At 50.6% G+C, this 23439-nt stretch overlaps 10 protein-coding genes across 10 annotated transcripts; 6 read left to right on the forward strand and 4 right to left on the reverse strand.

The window, feature by feature from the left end:
- Nucleotides 1-206: 206 nt before the first annotated feature.
- On the forward strand, nucleotides 207-842 carry N7511_010088 (uncharacterized protein; the record flags this gene model as incomplete). Its single annotated transcript, XM_057132465.1, has 1 exon — nucleotides 207-842. The coding sequence occupies one exon, from the start codon at nucleotides 207-209 to the stop codon at nucleotides 840-842; it is 636 nt and encodes a 211-aa protein (XP_056980453.1).
- A 275-nt stretch (nucleotides 843-1117) lies between these two features.
- N7511_010089 (uncharacterized protein) lies at nucleotides 1118-5552 on the reverse strand (the record flags this gene model as incomplete). The annotated part of the gene is made up of 6 exons (XM_057132466.1): nucleotides 1118-2094; nucleotides 2145-2366; nucleotides 2416-2502; nucleotides 2558-5024; nucleotides 5079-5442; nucleotides 5497-5552. The coding sequence occupies 6 exons, from the start codon at nucleotides 5550-5552 to the stop codon at nucleotides 1118-1120; spliced, it is 4173 nt and encodes a 1390-aa protein (XP_056980454.1).
- A 338-nt stretch (nucleotides 5553-5890) lies between these two features.
- On the forward strand, nucleotides 5891-7748 carry N7511_010090 (KRI1 family protein; the record flags this gene model as incomplete). The annotated part of the gene is made up of 2 exons (XM_057132467.1): nucleotides 5891-6068; nucleotides 6124-7748. The coding sequence occupies 2 exons, from the start codon at nucleotides 5891-5893 to the stop codon at nucleotides 7746-7748; spliced, it is 1803 nt and encodes a 600-aa protein (XP_056980455.1).
- Nucleotides 7749-9088: 1340 nt separating this feature from the next.
- On the forward strand, nucleotides 9089-10628 carry N7511_010091 (putative mitochondrial ADP,ATP carrier protein (Ant); the record flags this gene model as incomplete). Its single annotated transcript, XM_057132468.1, has 5 exons — nucleotides 9089-9238; nucleotides 9394-9415; nucleotides 9496-9572; nucleotides 9782-10027; nucleotides 10080-10628. The coding sequence occupies exons 1-5, from the start codon at nucleotides 9188-9190 to the stop codon at nucleotides 10626-10628; spliced, it is 945 nt and encodes a 314-aa protein (XP_056980456.1). The 5' UTR covers nucleotides 9089-9187.
- A 570-nt stretch (nucleotides 10629-11198) lies between these two features.
- N7511_010092 (uncharacterized protein) lies at nucleotides 11199-12165 on the forward strand (the record flags this gene model as incomplete). Its single annotated transcript, XM_057132469.1, has 2 exons — nucleotides 11199-11708; nucleotides 11758-12165. 2 exons carry the CDS (start codon nucleotides 11199-11201, stop codon nucleotides 12163-12165), a joined length of 918 nt encoding a protein of 305 aa, XP_056980457.1.
- Nucleotides 12166-13392: 1227 nt separating this feature from the next.
- N7511_010093 (uncharacterized protein) lies at nucleotides 13393-14469 on the reverse strand (the record flags this gene model as incomplete). Its single annotated transcript, XM_057132470.1, has 1 exon — nucleotides 13393-14469. The coding sequence occupies one exon, from the start codon at nucleotides 14467-14469 to the stop codon at nucleotides 13393-13395; it is 1077 nt and encodes a 358-aa protein (XP_056980458.1).
- A 1867-nt stretch (nucleotides 14470-16336) lies between these two features.
- Nucleotides 16337-16891, reverse strand: N7511_010094 (gamma-glutamylcyclotransferase family protein; the record flags this gene model as incomplete). Its single annotated transcript, XM_057132471.1, has 1 exon — nucleotides 16337-16891. The coding sequence occupies one exon, from the start codon at nucleotides 16889-16891 to the stop codon at nucleotides 16337-16339; it is 555 nt and encodes a 184-aa protein (XP_056980459.1).
- A 357-nt stretch (nucleotides 16892-17248) lies between these two features.
- On the forward strand, nucleotides 17249-19337 carry N7511_010095 (putative carboxylesterase; the record flags this gene model as incomplete). Its single annotated transcript, XM_057132472.1, has 3 exons — nucleotides 17249-17354; nucleotides 17404-17743; nucleotides 17795-19337. 3 exons carry the CDS (start codon nucleotides 17249-17251, stop codon nucleotides 19335-19337), a joined length of 1989 nt encoding a protein of 662 aa, XP_056980460.1.
- A 1596-nt stretch (nucleotides 19338-20933) lies between these two features.
- N7511_010096 (uncharacterized protein) lies at nucleotides 20934-21588 on the forward strand (the record flags this gene model as incomplete). Its single annotated transcript, XM_057132473.1, has 3 exons — nucleotides 20934-21114; nucleotides 21252-21481; nucleotides 21559-21588. 3 exons carry the CDS (start codon nucleotides 20934-20936, stop codon nucleotides 21586-21588), a joined length of 441 nt encoding a protein of 146 aa, XP_056980461.1.
- Nucleotides 21589-22276: 688 nt separating this feature from the next.
- Nucleotides 22277-23214, reverse strand: N7511_010097 (40S ribosomal protein eS19; the record flags this gene model as incomplete). Its single annotated transcript, XM_057132474.1, has 3 exons — nucleotides 22277-22568; nucleotides 22632-22756; nucleotides 23185-23214. 3 exons carry the CDS (start codon nucleotides 23212-23214, stop codon nucleotides 22277-22279), a joined length of 447 nt encoding a protein of 148 aa, XP_056980462.1.
- Between the last annotated feature and the right edge of the window lie 225 nt (nucleotides 23215-23439).

Consider the following 23439-nt stretch of genomic DNA (forward strand, 5'->3'; position numbering starts at 1 on the left):
CCTGTGAAGAACTCCCGCGCAACGACTTCCATTTCCACCAATCCTGTCTCCTAGGGCAATTCAATCGCATCCCATTCATCGCGCAAAGCAATAATCTAGATCCTGTCAAGAAGCGAGGACCACCCTGTCCCCCCAAAGTTCCACCGCAAAGCTCGCGCAAGCTTAATCTGAACCAGCCAGGCTCAAAAAAAAATAAAAAGCACCAAATGGCAAACACACAACCCCAACCGGCCACGACACGGCCTGAACCCTCAGCGCTCAGCGCTCTCACTTCAAGCGCAACAACAAAAACCCCCGAAACCGCAACCTCAACGCAAGTCCTCCACAATCTCCAACACCAACACCTCTGGACCTCGCTCTTGACACACACAATCGCAACACCACCCTCAACGAAAAGCCAATCCCAGCCCCAGTCACAAACGATAACACTAGTCTCTGGAATCCCCCCACATAGAGTCTACACACATCCCGATGAACAGTTATGGATGTTAGAAAATGGGATCCGAGAGGATGACCTACGGCCCGAGCGGATGTTCGCGATCCCCACTGCACACGGGCAAGCGTGGAGCTTAGCGGCCATGGCTGCTGTTTTTGATGAATTGCCGGGTGTTGCTGGGAGCCTGGTTGAGTATGGGCGTGGGGAGAAGAAGAGTGGGGATGAAGGGGATGAGATGGGGAGGAAACTGGCGCGGTATTATGAGAAGCGAGAGGCTGTAAGAGCGAGTAAGGAATGGGGGTCTGAACGGTTGTTGCTTGCTATGGTTGATCGGGGGATGGGTGGCGATGGCACTGTTGCTTATTACGTTGTGCAGGAGGGTGAGGTTAAGCCAAGGCAGAATTAGATATTCGGTTCCTCAACAGGGTTGTGTATAGTATCACCTTCTATGTCCTTGAAGCTGAGGAATAGAATATTCATCGGGAAAGTGATGGCATTAGATGCAGCCAGAGCTACTGGGTCTGCGCCGAAACTATGTACAACAGATTCTTCGTCAAAGAGTAGGGACCACCGGGTATAGTGATAGGCAAAGAGCAAGATGCAGCAGATGCTAAAGCTAAATGGCTGTACAGGGTTCAAGTGTCAAGTATCAAGCATCGGGAAGAAAATGGTTGTAGAGATTCAGGGGATGGAATCACCGCGGTCCGTGACTTTTTCCTGCTCCAATAGACAACTCGGGCAGTACTCCGCATACCACTGCTGAACATTGTCTGCATGCTCAGCGAAGACGCGCTCGGCTTGAGCAAGTCGTGCCTGTGAGCCCTCGCCTTGGGTGGACTCGCCGCCGAGAAGCACCTCCACCTGGCGACAGCGGCGAGTCTCCTCGCGGAGCCAGCGCTCCCACTCAGTCTGAATGACTTCTTTCTCGATGCTGTTCACGACTCGGAGGGCGACGAGAAGATTGTGGCGATACACTCCAAGGCGCTCGCGGGTTTGTTGGAAGCGTTTCATTGCACTCTTGGTCAGGGCGTCCCGGGGTCCTGATGTGCTGAGCGACAAGGGCATCTCTGCAAACCGCAGTGTCTGGTCGTGGAAGGTGGCATAGCAGTCACTGGCATTGCCAGTACTGGGCCAGATGGTGGTGTTCGCAACTGCATCGTCGATGTCCCGCATGTAGATAGCCTTGCTCATCACGAGGTTGGGTTGCACGCCAAGCCGTGCCATGAGCTTTCCTGCGTTTCTTTCGTGCCACCAGTCCCAGCCATCTCGAGAGGAATGGTATCCGTTCATGACTGCACTCAAGGCTAACAGAGCCAGAATTATTTTGTGTGCACTGACAGTCTTCCAGGACCAGCGAATGACACCAAAGGTCCACATCATCAGGAAAGAGACGGTGGTTTCTATGAATGAGACTGATGTTTCAAAGAGGAGCTCATGCATGCTTCGTTGAACTCGAGGCTTGCGAGGTTCCAATTTCAAGTTCACACCAGCACCATTGAAATGAGAAACATTGCTTTGGCGTCCAACATGGCCAAAGATTGTGACGGCCTTTTTAGTCCGGCTGTGCGCGCCTAGCCGGCGGACTTGGTCACTCACTAGATCCACAAGGTCCAAGGCGTCTTGTTCTAGATCGCTACTAGCCTTCTTGTCGATCACATCTGCGGTGTGTCAGTTTACAAATAATTCTCTCGGGAAAGGGTTCACCTACTTTTAAGACCATATGGTGACCACAGCCATTCAACTTTGGTGTAAATAGCAAGTTTGCTCTTCGACTTGCCCTGGAATGTAATGACGACCTTACTGACCAACCTGAATGATCGTCTGAAGGGGAGATGCCATGGTGTTTTCTTATCTGTGATCACGTAGCACAGATGCTCATTGAGGACGTCAATGATCTGATAATCCGAAATGGCATTATCATGGGTTTTGCCTATGTAGAGTCAGCCCAACTCAATAACAAAGTCGATTATTAGGCCTACCCAGGACATCAGCTGCGCCAATATTGTAGTGGAAGTCACGGCGTAGATGATTGGACTCCGTACTGGTCCACGGACCTTGCTTAATTTCTTGGATATGTCAGCAATGCGGCTGGGGAGGGGAGAAAGTCGGAGATGGGCCTACCGCGAGCTTGTCTCTCGTGGAGAAGAAGCTGCCACACAGCACTCTTGTCGCCAAATAGAATATGGAACAAGGCTTTCGGGCTAACTTCAAGAACCTTTTCGGTCACTAGTACCAGGTCACCTTGCGGGACATACTCCACAGGCTGGGTTGGAAGTCTGAACTTGGCGATGTCCCTTCGGCTCCTGCCTCCGTCAAGCTCTAGATCTTTGTCGATATAGATGGGGGTTCGAATGTCCCTTACAGGGCCCGTGGCAGTATTTTTGCCCCCATCTGTTTTGATGTCAGCAAGTCCAGATGAGAGATCCTCCCAGCTATCTGCGCTGGATGTCCGGGTGGGAGAGCCTGTGTCCATTTTGATCAGAGTCTTGATCAATTCTTCCAAAGACAACTGCTCAACGGCAATAGAGCGTTGTATCAAGAAGTTCAGACGTTTCTGAAGAAGTCGAAGTGGTTCAAGGAAGGTTTTGATGGCGACACGGCCAGGGGTATCACTACCGAGTGCTGGGATGATATGAAGGTAAAGGAAGTCACAGTCTCGTCCAGATGCCGCTGTTACTTCTTTGATACTCTCCAGAGAAACACCGGTCGTCAACACCAATCCGAAATGATGACTGTAGAAATAGATGTTTCTGGTTGTGACATAGGCTCGTCCGGGGAACTCTTGTTGGTCATTTGGACTCCAGGTGGCCTTGAAGACCAGCACCAAAGCTTCCTCTCTCTTGACATCTGGGAAAAGCAGCCGGAACTGGGCATCTTGTATCCTTAATCGAGGAGGATAATAACTGGGGTATTCGTGCATAACACCCATCACCGCTCGCTGAAGCTGTTTGGTTTCCTCGCCATCGAGACTTACGGTCTGTCTATGGCGGTGTCCGGGGGTTGACTTGTTTGCTGAGATCTCTGGCTGGTCATGCTGTATAGCAACAGTGCTTACTGAGCCATCACTGAGTGTCGAAGATGGTCGCCCTTCGGTAGCATCATCGTGTGCATGTTGTTCCATTTGGAATTTGTTCACAAAACTCCAATTGGAGCTTCCCCACAGGTTCGCCATCATACCACTAGGCATTCCACCGGTGCTATCAGATGAACCAACTCCAATTCCTCTCTCATTGCTAACTACCACAGCAGCCTTACTCATACTGGTAGGAGCCGGAGGATTGGCAAGGGTAGCAGGTGCAAGACTCTCGCCAGGTCCTTCCACATTGCTGAAACTGCGACCTCGACTGGCATCGTCATTTCCATTGAATGGAGCAGTTGTGCTGTATGGGAGAATATTATGGCTGGCAGAGATGAGACTAGCAATTCCACCAACGGGGCCAAGGTGGGAAGAAGGGGTCGGAGCAACGTTGGTGGATTTCCGATGAAGATCCAATTTCTGGATCAATCTGGAAGTGTGCTCTCTAGTAGAACTCTCAGTTTCTAAACCAGTGGGTCTTCTGCTTCCAATATCAGTGCTGTTTCTGAATGCATGACCATCACGGTCTGGAACAGGCAGTGTTGAGCCTCGCTCTCCACCACCGGTCTCCTCGTGGGTGTTCGGGGTGAGAGAGTCGGCAGTGTCTGCGGTGAACTCGGGAGCCGGGGGTTGAGAAATGGAAAATGCAGGATCTTGGACAGTGACCTTTCCAGAAACCGAGAGATCGGTGCTAGCAGGATTCTCCAATGCTTTCTGTTTTGCGGCTTCAAAAGCCCCAATCCACTCTATCAGCTCTTTTTGGTTGTCTGCCTGCAGCAAGATCGTGTTGTTCTTGGTCTTAACTTGGAAACAGAACCGACGTTCTTCTTGGAAAGCAGGACGGATACTGCAGAGCAAGACCCCAATTCTCTCACTTTCTTCAACGCCGCCGGTTCGCGCACCCTGCACCAGACAGCCAAAAATGCCATTCTTCAGGAAGGCCCACCGTTTGACCCAAACGGTACGAGTGGGCTTTCCTGATAGAGTACGCAAGTACAACCATCCTTGTTTCTCTGGTCTCATTTCCTTCGTCACATTTATGGAAGAAAGAGGACGAGAGCCGAGGTACGGCACAGTTGAAATGTTGTAATCTTCCAATTCACGGGACGGGCGAGCTGCAGCCTCCGCGGCGTCTTGGATGTACTTGCGGGTAGAGAGCAGCTCTTTTTTGGAAGATCTTTCGCTCCCTTCCATCTCGTGAAGCCACCCTTTAATGCGGTCCATCTCATGAGACCATTTAGAAAATGTGCTGCCGTTTTGGTTGTGAAATCCCCGGATTTCCCGCCATTGATCAAAAGAAACCTTGACCAAAAGACGATCTAGTGCATTTCGCAATTGGGGAGATTGTACGGCAAAGTCCATGGACGCTTTGAGGTAGGCTTTGTGGGCTTCATGAAGCTGGAACGCTTCCTCTCTCAAAGCTGAGGCTTCTTTCGACTTGGACTGTGAGGCATATTTGGCTTGTAGGTAATCGTACTGTTTTTGGGCATGTTCGAGATTGCGACGAGTTTCCTGTAATCATGTCAGATTTTGGTCTTGGCCAAAATCGTTCAGGGTCCAACGTACCTTGAATTGCCGCAGATCCTCATGGATAAAGTCGCGGATCGGTTCAGCGATCAACCCCTCCATCTTCTTAGTCGATGATACCAACCCACTCCAGAGATCCTTCGATCCCTCTCCAGTCCTCTTCATGGCCAATAGTGTGTAGTCATGATCGACGACCGCCTCAGAGACACTGAGGGGGCTGGTCGAATAAGACAGAAAGCTGCTCACAACACTCTCCAGAGCTGTGAGCTCGGAGGAGAGTTTTGTTGCAGCTTTTGCATATCCATCAAGCCATTTCTCTATGAATTCGACCTGGTCGCAAAAATGGAGGGTGGTGGCACGGAAGGTGGGCGAGTCGAGGGCAGCTTCTTTAAGACCGACCGGGCTGGGATAAAACAGACATCAGTATGAGATTCAAAATCATCTTGGAAATACTCACACCACGCTCACAAGCTTCCCAACTTGGGGTAAAGGGGTATGTGCTTGAGTCGCCATCTACTGTTTGTCTCCAATCACACACTCGACGTGAGCAAAAAGAACCAAAACAGGGGTTGTGGTCGGGCTTCCACTTCAAGCCACACAGCAATAGAACAGAATAATCAATTCAAGCCCGACTGATCCCACGTGCCTTGAAGAATCCGGGGTGTTCAACTGTGCAGACGCTCAGCCCTGAGCCTCCGGGGATGAGATGATCTAATTGGCTACGTCAGTGATTACCATTGGTGCCTTGGCGCCTTAGTGCCTAGCTTTGCAGTGGTGAGAGCGGTGTGAGTTTTTTTCCTTTCTGCCATTCGTGGATTTCATCAAGTCGATCTTCAAGCACATACCCAACAATGGAGCCTCCTTCTAAGAAGATGCGGACGCTCATGGAGCATGACAGCGATAGCGACTCTGGCGATGAGGCCGGTGGTGTTCTCCTCGGCAAGCAGTCCCCAGACGCTGGTTTTAAGATCAACGAGGACTATGCTCGTCGATTCGAGCACAACAAGAAAAGAGAGGAAGTTGCGAGACGTATGTTTTCTGAACCGTTCTAGTTGCATATGGATACTAACAAAGTTCGAAATAGTGGAATCCAAGTACGGCAAATCCTCCAGCCTTGGAAGGCGCCCAGCCGATGAAGACTCCGACGATTCCACTTCCGAAGAAGAGGATGACGACGCCGAGTTGGCCACAGTGGCCCTGGATGCTGAGATTTCGGCAACTCTGAATGCTATCCGCTCCAAGGACCCCCGTGTCTACGACAAGGATGTTACATTTTACACCAAGTTCGACCCTGAGGCAAATGATGCCTCCAAGGGACCCAAGGAGAAGTCCATGAACCTGCGTCAGTACCACACGGAGAACCTCTTGAAGGGGGTTGACCCCGCAGAGGAAGAGACAGCTCCTAGGACCTATGCGCAAGAGCAGGCCGACTTGAAGAATGACCTTGTCAAGGAATTGCATGGAGCGGCCGATTCGGACGAAGAGATGGGAGACGCGGATGAGTTCTTGGTCCGCAAGCCCGGCCAGGACACATCATTGCCCAAGTCCGAGATCAAGCTCGATATCGAGAACGCGGACAAGGACCCCGAGACTTTCCTGTCCAACTTCCTCTCGGCGCGCGCCTGGATTCCGGCGGATAAGCCAGAATTACACCCATTCGACTCCGATGATGATGATGATGTTGAGCGCGCAGATGCCTTGGAGGAAGCATACAACTTCCGTTTCGAAGATCCTAACAAGATGAACGAGGCTATTGTTACCCACTCTCGTGATCTCACCAACAAGCAATCTGTCCGCCGAGAGGAGAAGAGCTCTCGCAAGAAGATCCGTGATGCTGAGCGTCAACAAAAGGAAGAAGAGAAGAAGCACCGCGACACTGAGAAGAACCGTCTTCGCAAGTTGAAGACTGAGGAACTCCAGAAGAAGGTCGAGCAGATCAAGGAAGTTGCCGGCCTCCGTGCCTCCAAATTCACTGATGATGACTGGTCTCGCTTCTTGGACGGCGCTTTCGATGGTGCCAACTGGGAGGAGGAGATGCAAAAGCGATTCGGCGAAGAGTACTACGACGAGGCAGAGGGCGACAATGACGATGACAAGAAGCACAAGCCCAAGAAGCCCACATGGGACGACGACATCGATATCAACGATCTCATCCCCGACTATGAAGATGAGACACAGCCCACAGTCGAGGACTCTGACGCCGAGGAAGAGGACGACGAAGCCACCGGCTCCAAAAAGAAGAGTAAGGCCGAGGCTAAGCGTGAACAAAAGCGAGATGCCCGCAAGGACCGGATGCGCATTGAGGATGCCGTCGAGCGCAACCTTGATCTCGACATCACTCTACTCCCCGGAGCCACCAAAAAGAACGCCACCAAGTTCCGTTACCGCGAAACCTCGCCGCAGAGCTTCGGCTTGACAGCCCGGGACATTCTCATGGCGGATGACACTCAGCTCAACAAGTTCGCAGGTCTGAAGAAGCTGGCCTCCTTCCGCGAAGAAGAGCAGAAGCGCCGTGACCAGAAGAGACTGGGCAAGAAGGCCCGTCTCCGCGAGTGGCGCAAGGACACCTTTGGCAATGAGGATGGTCCCGAGTTCAAGTTTGGAGGTGATGTTCAGCCTCGTCAACCTGAGGAGACTGGGGAGGACAAGGTTGATATCCGAGAGGGTGATGGCACAAGGAAGAAGAGAAAGAGATCTAAGAAGCACTAAGTGTGTTGTATCTGCCATTGTGTATAGTTCGATTATGATCAAAATAAGCCTTTGTTACGTCTTCATCGATTGTTTATATATTATTCAGGTGTAGATTCGTGGTAATTTTCAAGGTCAGACCTGGAATTTATACTCCTGGCGACCTTGATATATATCCACAACCTAACATTCCGCCAGCGGCAAACCACCCCCGAGACACCAAATGATGGCTTTTACATGACCACATCAAGCGATTCTCACATATCAAACCTTTATATACCCAACTCCCAAAATACTTTTCTCCAATCCCAACCTGACAATCGTTGTACACCCCCAAAGTGGCAACTCTCCATGCGACCGGGGCCCACTATACTAGCGTTGCTGGGGCAGAAAAAGAGGTTCATTGTTTTGATTACGATTACCCCAAGCTCCGTTTTCTCGCCATGGAGCTCACCAAAGAGTCGAGAATCAAGGAAAGTGGATACACGATACACCGTATTGTCGGGTACCTGGCATCAGTGCTACAGGTACCTGGGTACCTCGTCCATGCAGAGCTTCATCACCATCAAGCTTGTACCTGCGACCTTGCATTGGAAAATGTCTCATATAAATCTTGGTATCCCTCACATGCCGCAAGATGCAGACTGTGCAGTGTGTGTTTTTGAGAGACTCGGATCATATTTGATAGCTCTCTGCATGTGCTATGTAATCGCTGTACACAATGTTCGTGATACATCTGACCTGATCATCTTGGAGCTGGGAGCTATTGTCAGGGATGAGATATGCTTTTCATTCGGCAAGACTACGTGTCCAGTACGGAGGATTGGTACTCAGGCCGGAACCAAGGGTCACAGTAGAAAGGAACACTCTTCCAAGGCACCTGCTCAACTCAATATAGACCAGATCGAGTATATCTGCCCGGGCCCCCTATACACGGTGGCAAGTCCGATATCACTCGGAAGCTCGGCCAGCAAAAAGGAGGCCCGGGGAGTGGAGGCCCGGCATTGGACGGGGAAATTTACGCCGTATGCAATTATACGCTTGGACCGTTGCTCGGGACTACGGATATTTGGCAATTTTATAGAGGTAAAGGTGGACGATGGGAGTGTGGCTACCGAATAGAGCATCGGGATAGGTGTTCATAGACACCACCAGACACACTCGCAGCAAATAAGCAAGTTATGCTTCAGAACAAAGCAAACTGGCCGAATGCAGAATTTTCAGTGGATCGGGAGAAGTCGGCGAGAGGCGATTCGATACCTGGTAATTTCGGTATTTTCCCCCTTGGCTCGTCCTGATTGGGCACTAGCGGCTGGGTCCCGTGTCTGGTATTTTTTTTTCCGTGACCCCCTTCCCGCCTTCTCTTCCTTTTCTTCCTTCTCATCCCTGGTGTCTCTTTCTTCTTGACAACCATCTCCTCTCTTTTTTTTGCATCCCGTTTTCTTTGCACAACATTCACAATGGGTTCCGGTGAGGTTAACCAGGCCGACAAGTCGGTCTTCGGCATGCCCGTAAGTTTTATCCCCAGGGATACGCGTGAGTCCATGGAGACGAGGATGCAAAGCATCAACATCGACATGGAAGAATCGCGATTCCATCCTCAAACATATTCATTTTAAAGATGAATGTGTATGCATTGCAACAAAGATGCTAACAATTGCAACAGGGCTTCGTTGTCGACTTCTTGAGTACGTTGTTCGCCTTCAGATCAGACTCGCAGTCTGAGTGAATCCAATAAACAAGAAACCAAATACTGACTACATCACAGTGGGTGGTGTTTCCGCCGCTGTCTCCAAGACCGCTGCTGCCCCCATTGAGCGTATCAAGCTCCTGATCCAGAACCAGGTTGGTCACCACTACATTTCCAGCATCGATTGGAAGGACGCAGAGAAGAAAACCAGTCTGAATCACAACTTCAATCAACTGTGAAGATCGGAATTGGCTTTGGGCATCAATTCGACATCGAGTGTTGCCCGAGAAAATTTTTTTCTCTAGCGCCTGCCGATCGATAGCTACACCTTTCATCAACAAGGTCTAACCAAGATACTTTATAGGATGAGATGCTCAAGGCCGGTCGTCTCGACCGCAAGTACAACGGTATCGGTGACTGCTTCAAGCGTACCGCCGCCGCTGAGGGTGTCGTCTCTCTCTGGCGTGGTAACACCGCCAACGTCATCCGTTACTTCCCTACCCAGGCCCTCAACTTCGCTTTCCGTGACACCTACAAGTCCATGTTCGCCTACAAGAAGGAGCGTGATGGATACACCAAGTGGATGATGGGTAACCTTGCCTCCGGTGGTGTATGTATTTCCATGAAAATCTCTGCTCTCGAGCCACGCTAACAGTTCCTAGGCCGCTGGTGCCACTTCCCTTCTGTTCGTCTACTCTCTGGACTACGCCCGTACCCGTCTTGCCAACGACGCCAAGTCCTCCAAGGGTACCGGTGAGCGCCAGTTCAACGGTCTCGTCGATGTCTACCGCAAGACCCTCGCCTCCGACGGTATTGCCGGTCTCTACCGTGGTTTCGGTCCCTCCGTTCTCGGAATTGTTGTCTACCGTGGTCTCTACTTCGGCATGTACGACTCCATCAAGCCCGTTCTCCTCGTTGGTCCTCTTGAGGGCTCCTTCCTCGCCTCCTTCCTGCTCGGCTGGACCGTCACCACCGGTGCCGGTGTTGCCTCTTACCCCCTTGACACCGTCCGTCGTCGCATGATGATGACCTCCGGTGAGGCCGTTAAGTACAAGTCCTCCATGGACGCTGCCCGCCAGATCGTCGCCAAGGAGGGTGTCAAGTCTCTCTTCAAGGGTGCCGGTGCTAACATCCTCCGTGGTGTTGCCGGTGCCGGTGTCCTGTCCATCTACGACAAGGCCCAGCTCCTCCTCCTCGGTAAGAAGTTCTAAGCAATTCACTGAAAATGTGAATGCTGTGCCACTGTAGTTATACTGGGGATGCAAACATGTCCGGTGTAATTACTGGGCGTGGAAGTCGAGGATGTGGGATGAAAAGATAGATGCGTCAAGAAATGGGTCGGGGGGATCTTGAAGCATAGAATGGTGTGATTCTTCCCTTATTTGTACCCAATGTACTTTACTGCCTGCAAACTCTGTTTCTTTTTTCATCATCTTTCATCTTGTAAACAGTAAACTGGTAGGAGATACGTCGCCTCACTCTGTCGTCTAAGACACGTTGTTGGATACGCTGCAATATTGCTTGAATCGCCGCCCTAACCTCACCAACAGTCAATACAGGTTTGTAGTCAACTCTTCACATATCGGAATCCTACCATTTGTCGTGCTGTCCAGTGTATATTCAACCCAAATTCCCCAAAGTAGCCAAATCCCAAAGCGGCAGCGGCTCCACCACGGAAACAGCCATGACGTTTAGCTCCCTTGAGGCTACCATCGACTTTTATCTTCACTCCCTTCCACTCTCATACGACCTTCATTACCAAACCAGACCACCGAAACAGAATGTCGTCTCCATCGGGTATCCAAACCTACACCTCAGCCCCCGTCAACGCAAACAAGACGGAAGAACAACAAGAAGTAGAAACACACGCAACAACTTCAAACAGCAACCCTGAACCAGCGACCGCAATCGAAGTCGAAGCCTCAAAGACAGATCCCTCACACCCTGCTCAGCTCCCTGCTACAACAACAGCAACTGCCACTGCACCTTCCGCCGAGGCGCTCTATACTACAGCCAGCCCAGCCTCAGCCCCAGGTCCCGCCCAGCCAGGCGCCGTAGCAGCATTGCCAACAGCCACAGCTACATATTCGCAGCTGAACAGTCCTCCCGCGACACAGACAGTACCAGAAGCAGTCACTGCAACATCTACAACGACGTCGCCACCACAACCACAGCCAGGCGCTGTCCCAGCACCTCCCACTGCAGCTGCAGCAGCAACAACCCAACCCCAAACCCACTCTTCCATCCCACCACCCCCCAAAGCAGGCGAGACAATCCCCCCAGCTGCCCAGGTAGCTCCATCTGTCACGGCAGCGCCCACGGGACCATACACAAGCACAGGCACCGGAGGACAACCACCCCAGCCATCCTCCTACGCCTACAGTCCCTCCCCCTAAATCCCAGTCCTACTCCCAGCCCCAGCCCCAGTTCCAGTCCCTGTCCCCGTTCCAGAACCAAATCCCCAACTCGACATCCGCGCCTTATAATACCGTCTACCAAACTTCAGCTGGGCATCGTCCACAGAGTCTGCCGCAGTACAATCAAAGTGCTTCTGCAAGTGGATATGGGTATGGCGGTGGGAGTGGGAGTGGGAGTGGATCAGGCGGTGGAGCAAGTGATATCTTCCCGGATGAAGGGACTGGTTTTATGAGTGCTGCTAAAGGGTGGATGCAGGCTGCTGGCAGTAAGTTGGCGGAGGTTGAGAAGGAGGTTTGGAAGAAGATTAATGATGCGCATGATGAGAAGTAGGAGCAGAAGCAGATTTTGTACTTGGGGTGAAGTTGGGTTGCATTTTGGTCGTGTTTTTATGTATCTTTATACTTGGCTTCTGGAGTTGAATTTCGGTTTCTGGTCTTGGCTTGCGTGCTTGGTTTTGGTCTTGTGGGTTATGCATAGTGGACTTGATATCGGGATGAAATTGGATTATTCATGGGTTTCTTAGTTTGGGTTATGGACTGTTGACTATTGCCTATTAACTATTCATCTATAAGGTGTTGGTTTTATTGGTATAGCGTGGATTGAATTGATGCTATGTTGCAGAGTGAGAATATCAATATCAGCCCAACCGAAGCAACTGAATGCCACGGAATAAAGTTCCACTTCCGGTTCCCAACCACCTAAACAAGGTGGGATATGACTATGTACATTCATCCTCGATGCTGACTCTGTATCCGACCGAAAAGGACAATGAGAAGAAGAGTAGAGAAGAGATCCCGTTAAGATCAACCGTAGGACAATGCAAGTAGTAATTTAATAAAACTTGCAATGTACACAATGAACATGAACATGAAATGAGAACGACAGGGGGGGGGACAACTTCTCAGTTGGATCAATTAAGAAGACTGAGACAATCAACCGGATAATCCCAGTGGAAATATGGAGCCAGTGCAGTGCAGTCAAGACGACCGGGACCATGTTCCGAGATGGGATTCCGTTGACTGGGGAGTTGTCATCAAGAGAGATAGAGGATAATGTGGACCCATAAAAAAAATGTAAAGTGAGAAGAGAAGAAAAATGAAGTATTAGAAAAAAAAGGTCCGAAGTACGAAAGAACATGATGTCGCAGCTGTTGTAGCTGACACGACTGATGCAAGGTAAACGCCGGAATGACCAGGTGGCAAAAATCGATGAGGATTGCGAGCCAGCTAGACATCCAAAAAAAAAGAAGAAATGAGACAGAAAAGGGGTATCGACTTGTCATAGTGCAGTCTCGAACAGGACTGACGACTTATAATCGGATGACAAGTGGTTCGTAGCAAGGCATGATAGAAAGAAAAAGGGAAGGAATAAAACGCCGTCTTTGGAAGACCCAACCAAAGTCCCAACGCCCATGTCCGGGCTAGTTGCACTGCAAGCTAGCCAAAAGCCGAGGCTTTGTAGAGTCTGGATTATCGCGAAAAAAAAAACAAGGCACATGCAGAGCAGTCCAGACCAGCTCTGACGGCAAGAAGAGCAACGCCGATCGTGGGTGGGGCGTTACATGGAGCCCAGGCGGAGAAGAGCCTCCACCGCGGCGCGTTCCTGAGTATCGAACGTGCGGGGAGCCGATTTGGCCACAGGACCAGCCGGGAAGAGTCCAGGCTGGGGCTTTGCACGCGCAGCGGAGTTGTTGAACATGCCGCCAGTGTTGAGCGAACGGGCGCGCAGCGCATCCGCGCCGATCTGCGCCCAGTCCTCTTCATCCGTGACATCGCCTTCATCCCACTCGTTCTCTTGCATTTCGTCCGGAGCCTCAGACGAAGAACAGTACTCGCCGTCATCGCCGTCTAGAGACATCTTGTCCGCTTCGTGTTCCAGCATATCGTGGTCACCGTGCATGCCATAGTCGTCGTTATATGAAAATGCCGTGGACTCGGCAAAGCTCAGCCGATAAGGGTGCCGAACTTGCCAACCGGACTGGCCTTGGATTTGTAGACCACGCTGCTGGAACGAGTCGGCCACACTGGAGGGAGGGGACGACGACGCGTGCATGTCGCGCTCGCGCGCAGGCTCGCCGCGACGGCGCGCGTCCCAGCGGCCCCAGCCGATCTTCTCAAATACCACAGTACCATCTAGACCACCAGCCTCACCGCCGTTTCCACGACCCTCTAACGCGGCGACCACCAGGCGGCGCGCCTTGGCTGGCGGAATGCGCGAGAACCCTGGCACCGAGGTGGTCAGGTGGCCCATGACGTGGCGAATGGCCAGGGGGCCTTGCTGCAGAAGGATCTCGGGGAGGTGGTATTTAGCGAGCATGGCTGGGGTGATGGCGCCCGCGCTGTCCAGGTCGGCGGACTGAGGGTCCTGGTCTGCGTGGTCGACGGCATCCTGGAGATCGATATCGGAGTCCAACTGGGGGACGGTCGATAGCGGTGATCCAGGCGACAGCGTCACGCGTTGTTTGAAGGCCTGAGGAGGAAGAGTGGGAGAGATCGAGTTGGGTGGCGTGGGCAGCATCGCGGGCTGTCCGCGGGTAGGAACGCGGCCGCCATCGAGGCCAGCACGATGCGGAATATCAACTGAAGCAGTCTTGCCAGCAAGAGCCATTGCAATACTGGAGGTTTGAGGAGCCATGATGACGAGAGATTGTGAAAGGAGAAGAGTCCTAAGCGCAACACGGGGGGTATATGAGTCAGAAGACCTGTCAAAGAGACGCGACGAAGCGGTACCACGGGAAGGGTAAGATCGGGTGGCAACAGACAAAGATATGGGATATCTTTGTGACTATCAAGGAACAAAGCAGAGTGTAGTGTTACTCACCTTTCACTTGGAAAGACACGGGGGGTGCCGTGTCAACGCGAAGTAGCTGTTAGGGCTAGGATCCACACGCAGGGGATAAGCGTAAGGGATGTGGGATTTCGCGGATAAGTGACTTATCAGGGAGGATGAAGAATGTGAAAGGTGTGAAGAAGAGAAGAGAGAAGCTGGAATGAGCACAGTGACATGGCCCTGATAAGAGGGGTGTGTGACGAGGCCTATACTTGGAAGTCGAGGCGCGTGGGCCGGTTGATTGGCGCCTCGTGGATACCGGGCTGTTCCGGTTTAGTCTATAGGGAGAGAGTCCCGAGGGTTATGCTATCCAGTAACTTACTTATACCTTACACATTATAGATCTTGTTCTATGGACTGGATTTGTTATTGGATTCTGTCGCTATTCTGTCTTTGTCCTCTATGTCTCTATTCCTCCCCCGGTCTACTATCTCTCGACTATAGAGTCGATCCCTCATCCCTGAGCAGATCGGCCTACAGTAGTCCAGTACTCCCCAGGTACAAAACCCCTCATGCCAAGTAACCAGTCATAGCAACCCCGAATGCTCGTGCGTCTTTTGAACGCTTGCAGCGCTTGAGGGCGTAACCCTATCCTTCCCTATCTATCGGCTGATAAGCCTCCCTCGGGGCACGTGTTTCCCCTATTACTGCCTGATGATTTCAGGATTGACACTGGCTCCATGGATCCCACAGTGGTAGTCAGACAAGAGAACTAATCGTGTCCATGCATCTGCACATATGTTCTTCCACTGACGTTGTCATTGTGCGATGCCCCTCCATCTCACCTTTGTACTAGGTACATCCACTCTCGCTCGGGTCCCACTCTAATCTGGACTGAGCCCCCCCGACGTCATAAGTACTAGTGACTTTCCAAGGGAATAGCCCCCGTCTACTCCGTCCAGTATACTCTATACTCCATACTTGGGCACCTGTCAGAGAAAATGCCTCAAACCCCCATCAAATATCCTTTCATGGTGGGAATGTCATCCTGCATACTCCGTACTCTGGGACAATTGACACCGTGGCCCCCCCGTTGCCACGAACCCCCCCGAAGAATGCCTAGCGCGAGGTCCAAGTACAGCACAGTCACGTAGATGTACTCAACACTCAAACCCTGTTGACTTGTTGGGCCTATTCGGCTTCATCTTCCCCCTCTTCTGGTGTGGGGGTGGGTGCAGGTACAAGTAGACACTAGTGCTGCAACTCACATTCTGTACTCTTCTATTCCATTGTACTGTACAGTTACCCCAACCCCTCGGTTGGGGGCGCCCTGTATCTTCACCCGGCTTGGATTCTAATTGCGACATGGCGCTGGTTCCTGGTTTACCCCTGCGGCATTGTCAACCGAGGGTACTCTGTCCCAAGGTTGTGTGTGCGAGGCGTAGGCTGTGCCTTTTCAGCCTTCGTGTCCGGCCGGTGTCCGGTGCCCGGTTTGCATGGACAAGGAAAGAATAGGATTGTAAGGCATTACTGAGTCAATCGTCTGACTCAGAATAGAATAACGATACAGTCGCAGAGGTACTTGAGTGCGCCTCCATCGGCAGAATGATCGCTGCTTTGCGCGTAGGTGGTGGCTGTTGAATACATCCATACCTCCAGTCTCAGCCAACTCGGCTGCCAGCAAGTCGATCTCAGTCTCCGGATCCCGAGGTTATCTTCTGTGCACTTCACTTCAGTTGTGCAACCCCTTGCACTGCTGCAGATCAAATCCCCCCTCCACTAGATCCCTCTCATTTCCCACAAACAAAAAACAAACTCCCTCTGTATAGACTGAGTTCTTATCCTCCCCAAAGCGAACCTCGCAAGTCTGGGTGGCATAGCTATTGGTCTCATAGTTCGCAAGACGCTCCGCATGCTCTACGCACATCACTTCATAAATAGAGCCTTGCACCGTGTCATGCGGTCTTCCGGGTAAGAGGGCTGGGTATGAACCCCAGAGCTTGGTCTTGTAGCCATCCAGGTAGGCTGGGCGCAGGACTGGGTTTTCACTCAGATCGAGGATGTTCTTAAGTAAGGTTGGATGCTGGAGAGTGCCATAGAAGAAGTATTGGCCTGTTGGGGCTGGCTTTCTAGTCTTTGGGGTTGGGGCAAAGAGCACACTGTCTGGGGAGATTGTTTTTAATTTTAGGACACTCGGAGATATTTTGGTGTTTGGGTTTGTTGGTGGAGGAGGTGGTGGTGGTGCGGCATCAAGTGAGGAAGATGCTATGTTACGCAGATTTACCATGATATCGTTGATGAAAGGTAGGGTTCGACGTGGAAGAGAGATGAGGGTGTTGAAGGTAGGTGTTGATGGTTTTGGTCAACCCCACCAAAGACAAGCATTGTGAAAAACGGCCATTTTCTGCTACAAGCCATTGCAATTGGTTGTATAATACTTCCTCCCACTTCGTCTTAATGGCTCCTCTTTCAAGCTTTGGTGATCCCCGGATGAATGGACTTTGATGGTCCTGTTTTGTCAAGGCTACTTTGCCGGCGCGGGGTTAATGCCTAAATACCTTGTCACTTAGCCAATTTAGAGAGCACTTATAAAGAATGAAGGATGTTTTTTTCAGTGACTTCGCTACCAAGTCAAATCTATACAATGTTCAATTGGGCTTGTCTGCTGCTTTGGGCACTCACCGCGAAAGCAGTGAGCCCAGGGTCTTTGAACTCTGATATCTCCATTCTCATTCACAATGATCTACTAGGTAAGCTATTCTGCACTCAGCAAGGGATACAGAGCCTCATTTCTTACAGAGACCCAAAGCCCACTGGGTGGCTCAGGAGTTTTAGTCCTCGATGCTAGACCATGGAAAGAAGCGAAAGAAAGCTGTCAAAAGCTCGGAGAGAGTCTTTGGGGAGCACATTCAATGACCAAGGATATCCAGTCTGCTCTGGATTACCTTGTCTTCCAAGGCAAATTTTCACCGAGTCACCGTTTCTGGACCTCAACCCAAAAGTCATCAATTAGTGCTCTGGCGAATACCAGACTTCCGGTCCTCTGTACACAGACTGCCCCATATTCGAACAAAACATATCAAAATACAGATTCAAAGTGGCAGGTGACAGTCCACTCCAACAACGAATACCTCACGGGGTAAGAGAGCAAGCATCTCGAGGACGAACAAGACAGACTAACAAAGATCAGATTCCGAGACCGATTCAGTTTCAGGTTTCAAGGAATTCGATACGCCAAACAGCCCGGCCGATGGGAATACGCAAAATTATACAAGGGAGCAGGTAGAAAGACCTCAGCCCTCAACTATAGTCCTGCATGCGCACAAGGAACTGCCTCTGGCTCAGAAGACTGTCTGTTTCTTAACATATGGACTCCTTACCTTCCCAATCCCTCAAAAATTAAAAAGAACAACCTTAAGCCGGTCATGCTCTGGATCCACGGCGGAGCATTTACAGGCGGGACAGGCAGCGACTCAACATTTGACGGGACGAACCTCGCTTCAAGAGGTGATGTAGTCGTCGTGACGATCAACTACCGGCTCGCGACACTGGGTTTCCTCGCTCTAGACAATGGGGAAACAAATGGGAATTTCGGGTTAGCAGACCAAACCACCTCATTGGAGTGGATCCGTCGCAATATCCAAGATTTCGGCGGCGATCCGGACAGAGTGACAATCTTCGGGCAGTCGGCTGGAGCAGCGTCAGTTCGTGCTCTACTTGCATCCCCCAAAGCTCGTGGGAACTTTGCTGCGGCCATTATGCAGAGTAATCTTGGTGGCTTAGCATACGGGACGACATACTCGAGCTACTATACCATCCCGGAGGAAATGGAAGCGGTGGGGAATGCCATTCTCGCTGAGACAAATTGCACAGATGCGATATCACCACTTGAATGCCTGCGGGCACTGCCTGTATCGACAATAACGGGTCTTACCAACCTGGCCCGATATCTAGTCGTTGATGGCGTCTACCTCGATCGTCCAGAGCTGGATCTACGCCATCCCTCATCGACAGCGAGTGTCCCTCTCATGATTGGAACGATGAGAGATGATGGTGCCGCAATGATCGGTTATCCAAACTCCGGAGAGACAATCCAGAAATTTCTATATGAATCAGGCTTACCCGAGTCTATCGCCCCGAGTGCCTTATTCCCGGTTCCTTCGACGGCTAACCTTACACTCGATATCTTCAACACTACAGCACGAGCAGCGACAGATGCTATATTCCGCTGTGTGGACGAAGCAACTGCATACGCCGGTACAAAGCACGATGTTTTCCCTGAGATCTTCTACTACGAATTCAATCGCTCGTACCAGATGCCCGACTGGTCACCTAATGCCCCAGTATGTGACTCGCCGATTACAGAGGAATATCCACATGGAGATCCAAGTCAAGAGTATTTCAAATGTCATTCTGGAGAATTATATTATGTTTTCGGGACGATTCTTCGCCAGGGATTACCGCTTCGCGATGAGTTCGATTTACCCTTTGGGCAATACGTGTTAGACTCGTGGGCTGCTTTTTCGAGGTCGTACGATCCTACTCCTGACCTTGGGTTTCTGAAGGCGAAGGGTTATGTTAATACGACGAAGATGGTTCGTGAGACTGGGTCTTGGGCTTCGTATCGTCAGAAGGGTCAGGCGAGGTTGTTGCAGTGGCCACCAGGCACGAGTGATTTGGTTGAGACTGAGCAGTGCCGTGCTTTGGGATTGCCCTTAGAATATCTGGCTTAGGGCCGGAGGAACATTCAGGATGTGGTGACTATCGTTGAGATGGATTAGTGTGCGGTTGAAGATCTGCGGGCCGCAAAGCTTAAAATAGTCTTATATTTTTGTTTACTCGCATCTTGAATCTCTTGCATCTCTCATTGTAGGCCTCTCACTTATACAATATTTGCTGCCTTGCTCTATACTTGTCTATAGGCCATTTCAACATCTGTAATTGGCCCATCGCTCATTTCTCATGCATGTGACATGTCTCTAACCTCTCCTTCTTGACCCACTCAGGAACACCCACTGTCACTGCCACCCCACCAGCATATCTTTATATGTCAGTGCAGCCGCATTATTTTTGCTATAATCACATATCTCTTTGATAGGGAGAACATTGCTTGCTCTAACCAGGACCGCTGTTTCTCCTCTCAATTTGTGGCCTTCAGCGGTTGGGCTTGTGTGTTATACTTCTGCTTTTCTTTCGCTATTTCTTCTAATTCCATATAGCTTGCTCTCAAGGTCCGCCCTCATGCTAAATGAAATAGAGGCCATCTATTATGTCGGGTATCCTAGGACTGTACGCAGGCTGTTGCCGAGAGCAACGCTGCTAATGCTGCTGATACCGACAACACGGTTGTCGAGACATAGAAAGTAATGCAAATTATTACCACGCTAGGCGTGACCAGCTCTCAGGTGCTCTGTGAACTAGGTCTACATTGTTACTCTATGATTGAATAACTTATACGGCGTTGACCTTGGCCAGGCTTCGATAGATATCTACACACACCTAAGCTACAAGAATCATGTGCTTACCGATAATAGAATATTATATAAGAAGTACCAGAGTCCGAATCATTACCATTGTATATGAATGGGTAGTGTTTCGCTTCTTTTCAATTTCCAACGTCAAACTTGTCCTTGGTGGGCATGCCCACGGGATATATATTAAGGCTATGACCAGATACTACATACAATTCAAGTCGATACACATCTCTCTTCTATACTACATAAACCAAATTATACCAAATGGTCTACATTATTAATGAATCTATTAAGATCGCCACTCTAAAAAATCATATTTCAATGATTGATCCACTTCCGACATTACAGCTTCCGAAGCGCATGGCACGGAGCTTACCCATTTTCGGATGTGCGCTATGTGTATGACGCAAAAGCCTACAGTGATAGACATGTTAACGAGAAGCAAACAGACAGACACAGCTAGAAGACTTGACATCCACCACCAAGTCTCCTGAGCCGACAGCGGATGTATAACTTGCTAGCCGATGGCACTCTTGCATTTCACCCATCGACTAGTGAACTATGACCCAAGACAAGTACGCATAACCAGACAGAGTATACAAGAGAGTCTACGAGGTCAATTAGATATCCTCGTCCCACAATAAATCCCCCAAAGTTCTCTATCATTGAAACCATCATCGATAAGATCGGATATGCCCCTTCCGAAGCTTCCCCTCCATGAAATAGCCAAGTTCCGCAACCAGAGCCAAACTTCTCTTTCTCTTTCACACACTCTCTTCAAACATATCCAGAGCCCAGAACCTCAATCGTAATAACTAAGCTCACACCGGAATACCCCAAATCAAATCCACCAAGATGTCCTACCAAATCGCCTACGACACTGCCCGCGCACCTCCTCGCGGCTCCGCCCTCGTCGCATTTATGGAAGACTTCTACCGCACCAGCGACACAGAGTCCTTGCACGAAAAATATGTCCAGAGCTTCACGGATGATGCAACCCTCATTATGGGCCCGAAAGAGGCGAAGGGTGCTAATGGTAAGCTGCCTCACCCTCACCTCCAAATTACACTCCATGCAACCAACCCCAAAGTTCATACCGACATACCGACATATCATTTCTCATGATCAGTCCACCACCACCTTTGGAAAGCTAACTAACAACTCCAATCACAGAAATCCTCCCCCTCCGCCATGGTCTCTGGACGCACGTTACTGCGCGCCGACACACGCCGACGCGGATCTTCTTCGGCGGCGATGATGAGCTTATGTTGTATGGAGGTGTGAACTATAGACTCAAGGCTAACCCTGGCAATGAGGTGTACGTGCCTTGGGCTGGACGGGTTGTCTTTGCGCCTCAGAAGGAGGGCGAGGATATTAAGATGCAGTTTTATCAGGTTTACTTGGTAAGTGACTAAGTTGATTATTTCCTTGGCTGCTTTGATGTGCAGATGATTGCAGTGTTGATGCTAACTGGTTAAAGGATACTGCAGCTCAATCGGGCAAGAAATAAAACGAACGGGAATATTATATAGTTAGACTGAAACAGAGTTGATTTGTACATATCACAACAGCTAAGCTATGTAATTCTATCTGGACACAATGTACCATACACCGGTTTGGCCGATAGCAAGGCAGATAGATATACATACCAGACTAGATCTACGCCTACGACTGGAGAGATTTAACGGTTTTGAAGTGGTTCAGACATGCTCTTTATTTCCAGGAGACCGCGAGAGAAAAAAGGAACAAAGACGCCGTGGGTTGGTCGGGTCAAAGAGGTGAGGGAGATCATAAGACATGTCAAAGGGGAAAAAGATCTCCCCCCGTCTAGCGCACAAGCCAAGATAGTCAAGTGCCTCGACAGAAAGAGGGGAGGATTTGGGAAAGACCGTCTCGTCCACTATTCTCTCTCGTTCAAGTCTCCGGATTGATGCCTCTCCTCATGCACTCTCCACCCCCGTATCTCTCTCCGCTAGCCCCGTCTGGTCGTCAGATGGTGTGATAAAAAAAAGGTGATGGAATAGGAAACAAGTAAGAAACAAACGTAAAGTCGAACGGGACCGAGCTCCGATATTTTTATTTTTGTGCCGTCATTTCCAAATTCTTGCAAAACGCAACGCCGTAGCGCAGGGAAGCAAAAAGTACCACAAAAACAAACGACTTATCCCCGAACTATTAAAAGCCCTGTTGCGATACGTTTATTCCTCATCAGACTCCTCCTCATCGACGGTGGTCTTGGCGATACGGTCCAAGTCACGCTGGCCGGACTGGGTGATGCGGCGGCCACCCTTGTCCTCATCGGTCTCAAGGACACCGATCTTCTCGAGGGCCTGGAGGGCCTTACGGTCAACGGAGCCGGAGGCATCGACGTGGTGGGCGGGGCGGGAGCCACGGTTCTTGGTGGAACCGTGAACCTTGCGGAGGCGGCCGACACCAACGGTCTTGCGCATGTAGATGTGGCGGGCACAGGCGGCGGCGCGGACGTAGAACCTGGAAAAAAAGAATCAATATCAATTGCTTGCTCTGTTGCATGTCAGATCAGTGTAGTCGTACCAGTCAGCATCCTGGGGAGGGAGCTCGTTGGAGGCAGAGGTCTTGACAGTGTCAACCCAGCCGGGGATGGGGAGCTTTCCCTGACGCTTCAGGAAAGCAGAGTAGGCAGAGATGAACTTCTGCGCCTGTAAGAGTGAAAAGAAGACATGTTAGCCACGGCGCTTTTCTTATTGTGTGGTGGATCGGTCAGAGTCTGCACAATTGCAGATATGGTCGGGTTCGTTTCTGGTTTGCATTTCATCACTTTTCGTCGTATATTCTTGCCAGCATGTAGTCTCTAGTCTCGAGTATCCAAGGTAGAATACCGAATGATGGATGAATCCATTGAGAGTTGGTCCCGCCAAAACAAGCATGCATGTCCTTCAATATTGAGTTTTTTTTCCGAAGACAACAGTGTCACCCATCGCTTGCTTTGTATTTCATGCGATTTATTTCCATCATGGCGATAATATCCGATCGAGTTTGTGATTCCGTGCATCCAGAAACGAACCATCCACATCACGCAAAGGAGACCTGGTGAGCCGATCACCTAAAAATCGAGCAGGACACTTACGTCCACATCGCGAACGGTAACACCACCCATTTTGGCGACTTGTCGAGTGGTCGAAGGGTAGGGATTAGAGAGAGAGAGGCGTTGGGCGTCGAGGTGGGCAGGGTCGAAGTCGAAGAGTCGCTCAAAATTTCAAGACACACACAACGCTGGGCGGGTTGGGTCTGTGTGCCGTTCGCTTGTCCTTTTCGGGTTAGCCGTACCCTAAGCTGGGTCAGGTGACTAGTGGCCTGACGGGTCGGGCAGCAATAGCCCTGG

Source organism: Penicillium nucicola, assembly GCF_028828085.1.
Source record: "Penicillium nucicola strain IBT 29836 chromosome Unknown utg000010l, whole genome shotgun sequence".
NCBI lineage: Eukaryota > Fungi > Ascomycota > Eurotiomycetes > Eurotiales > Aspergillaceae > Penicillium > Penicillium nucicola.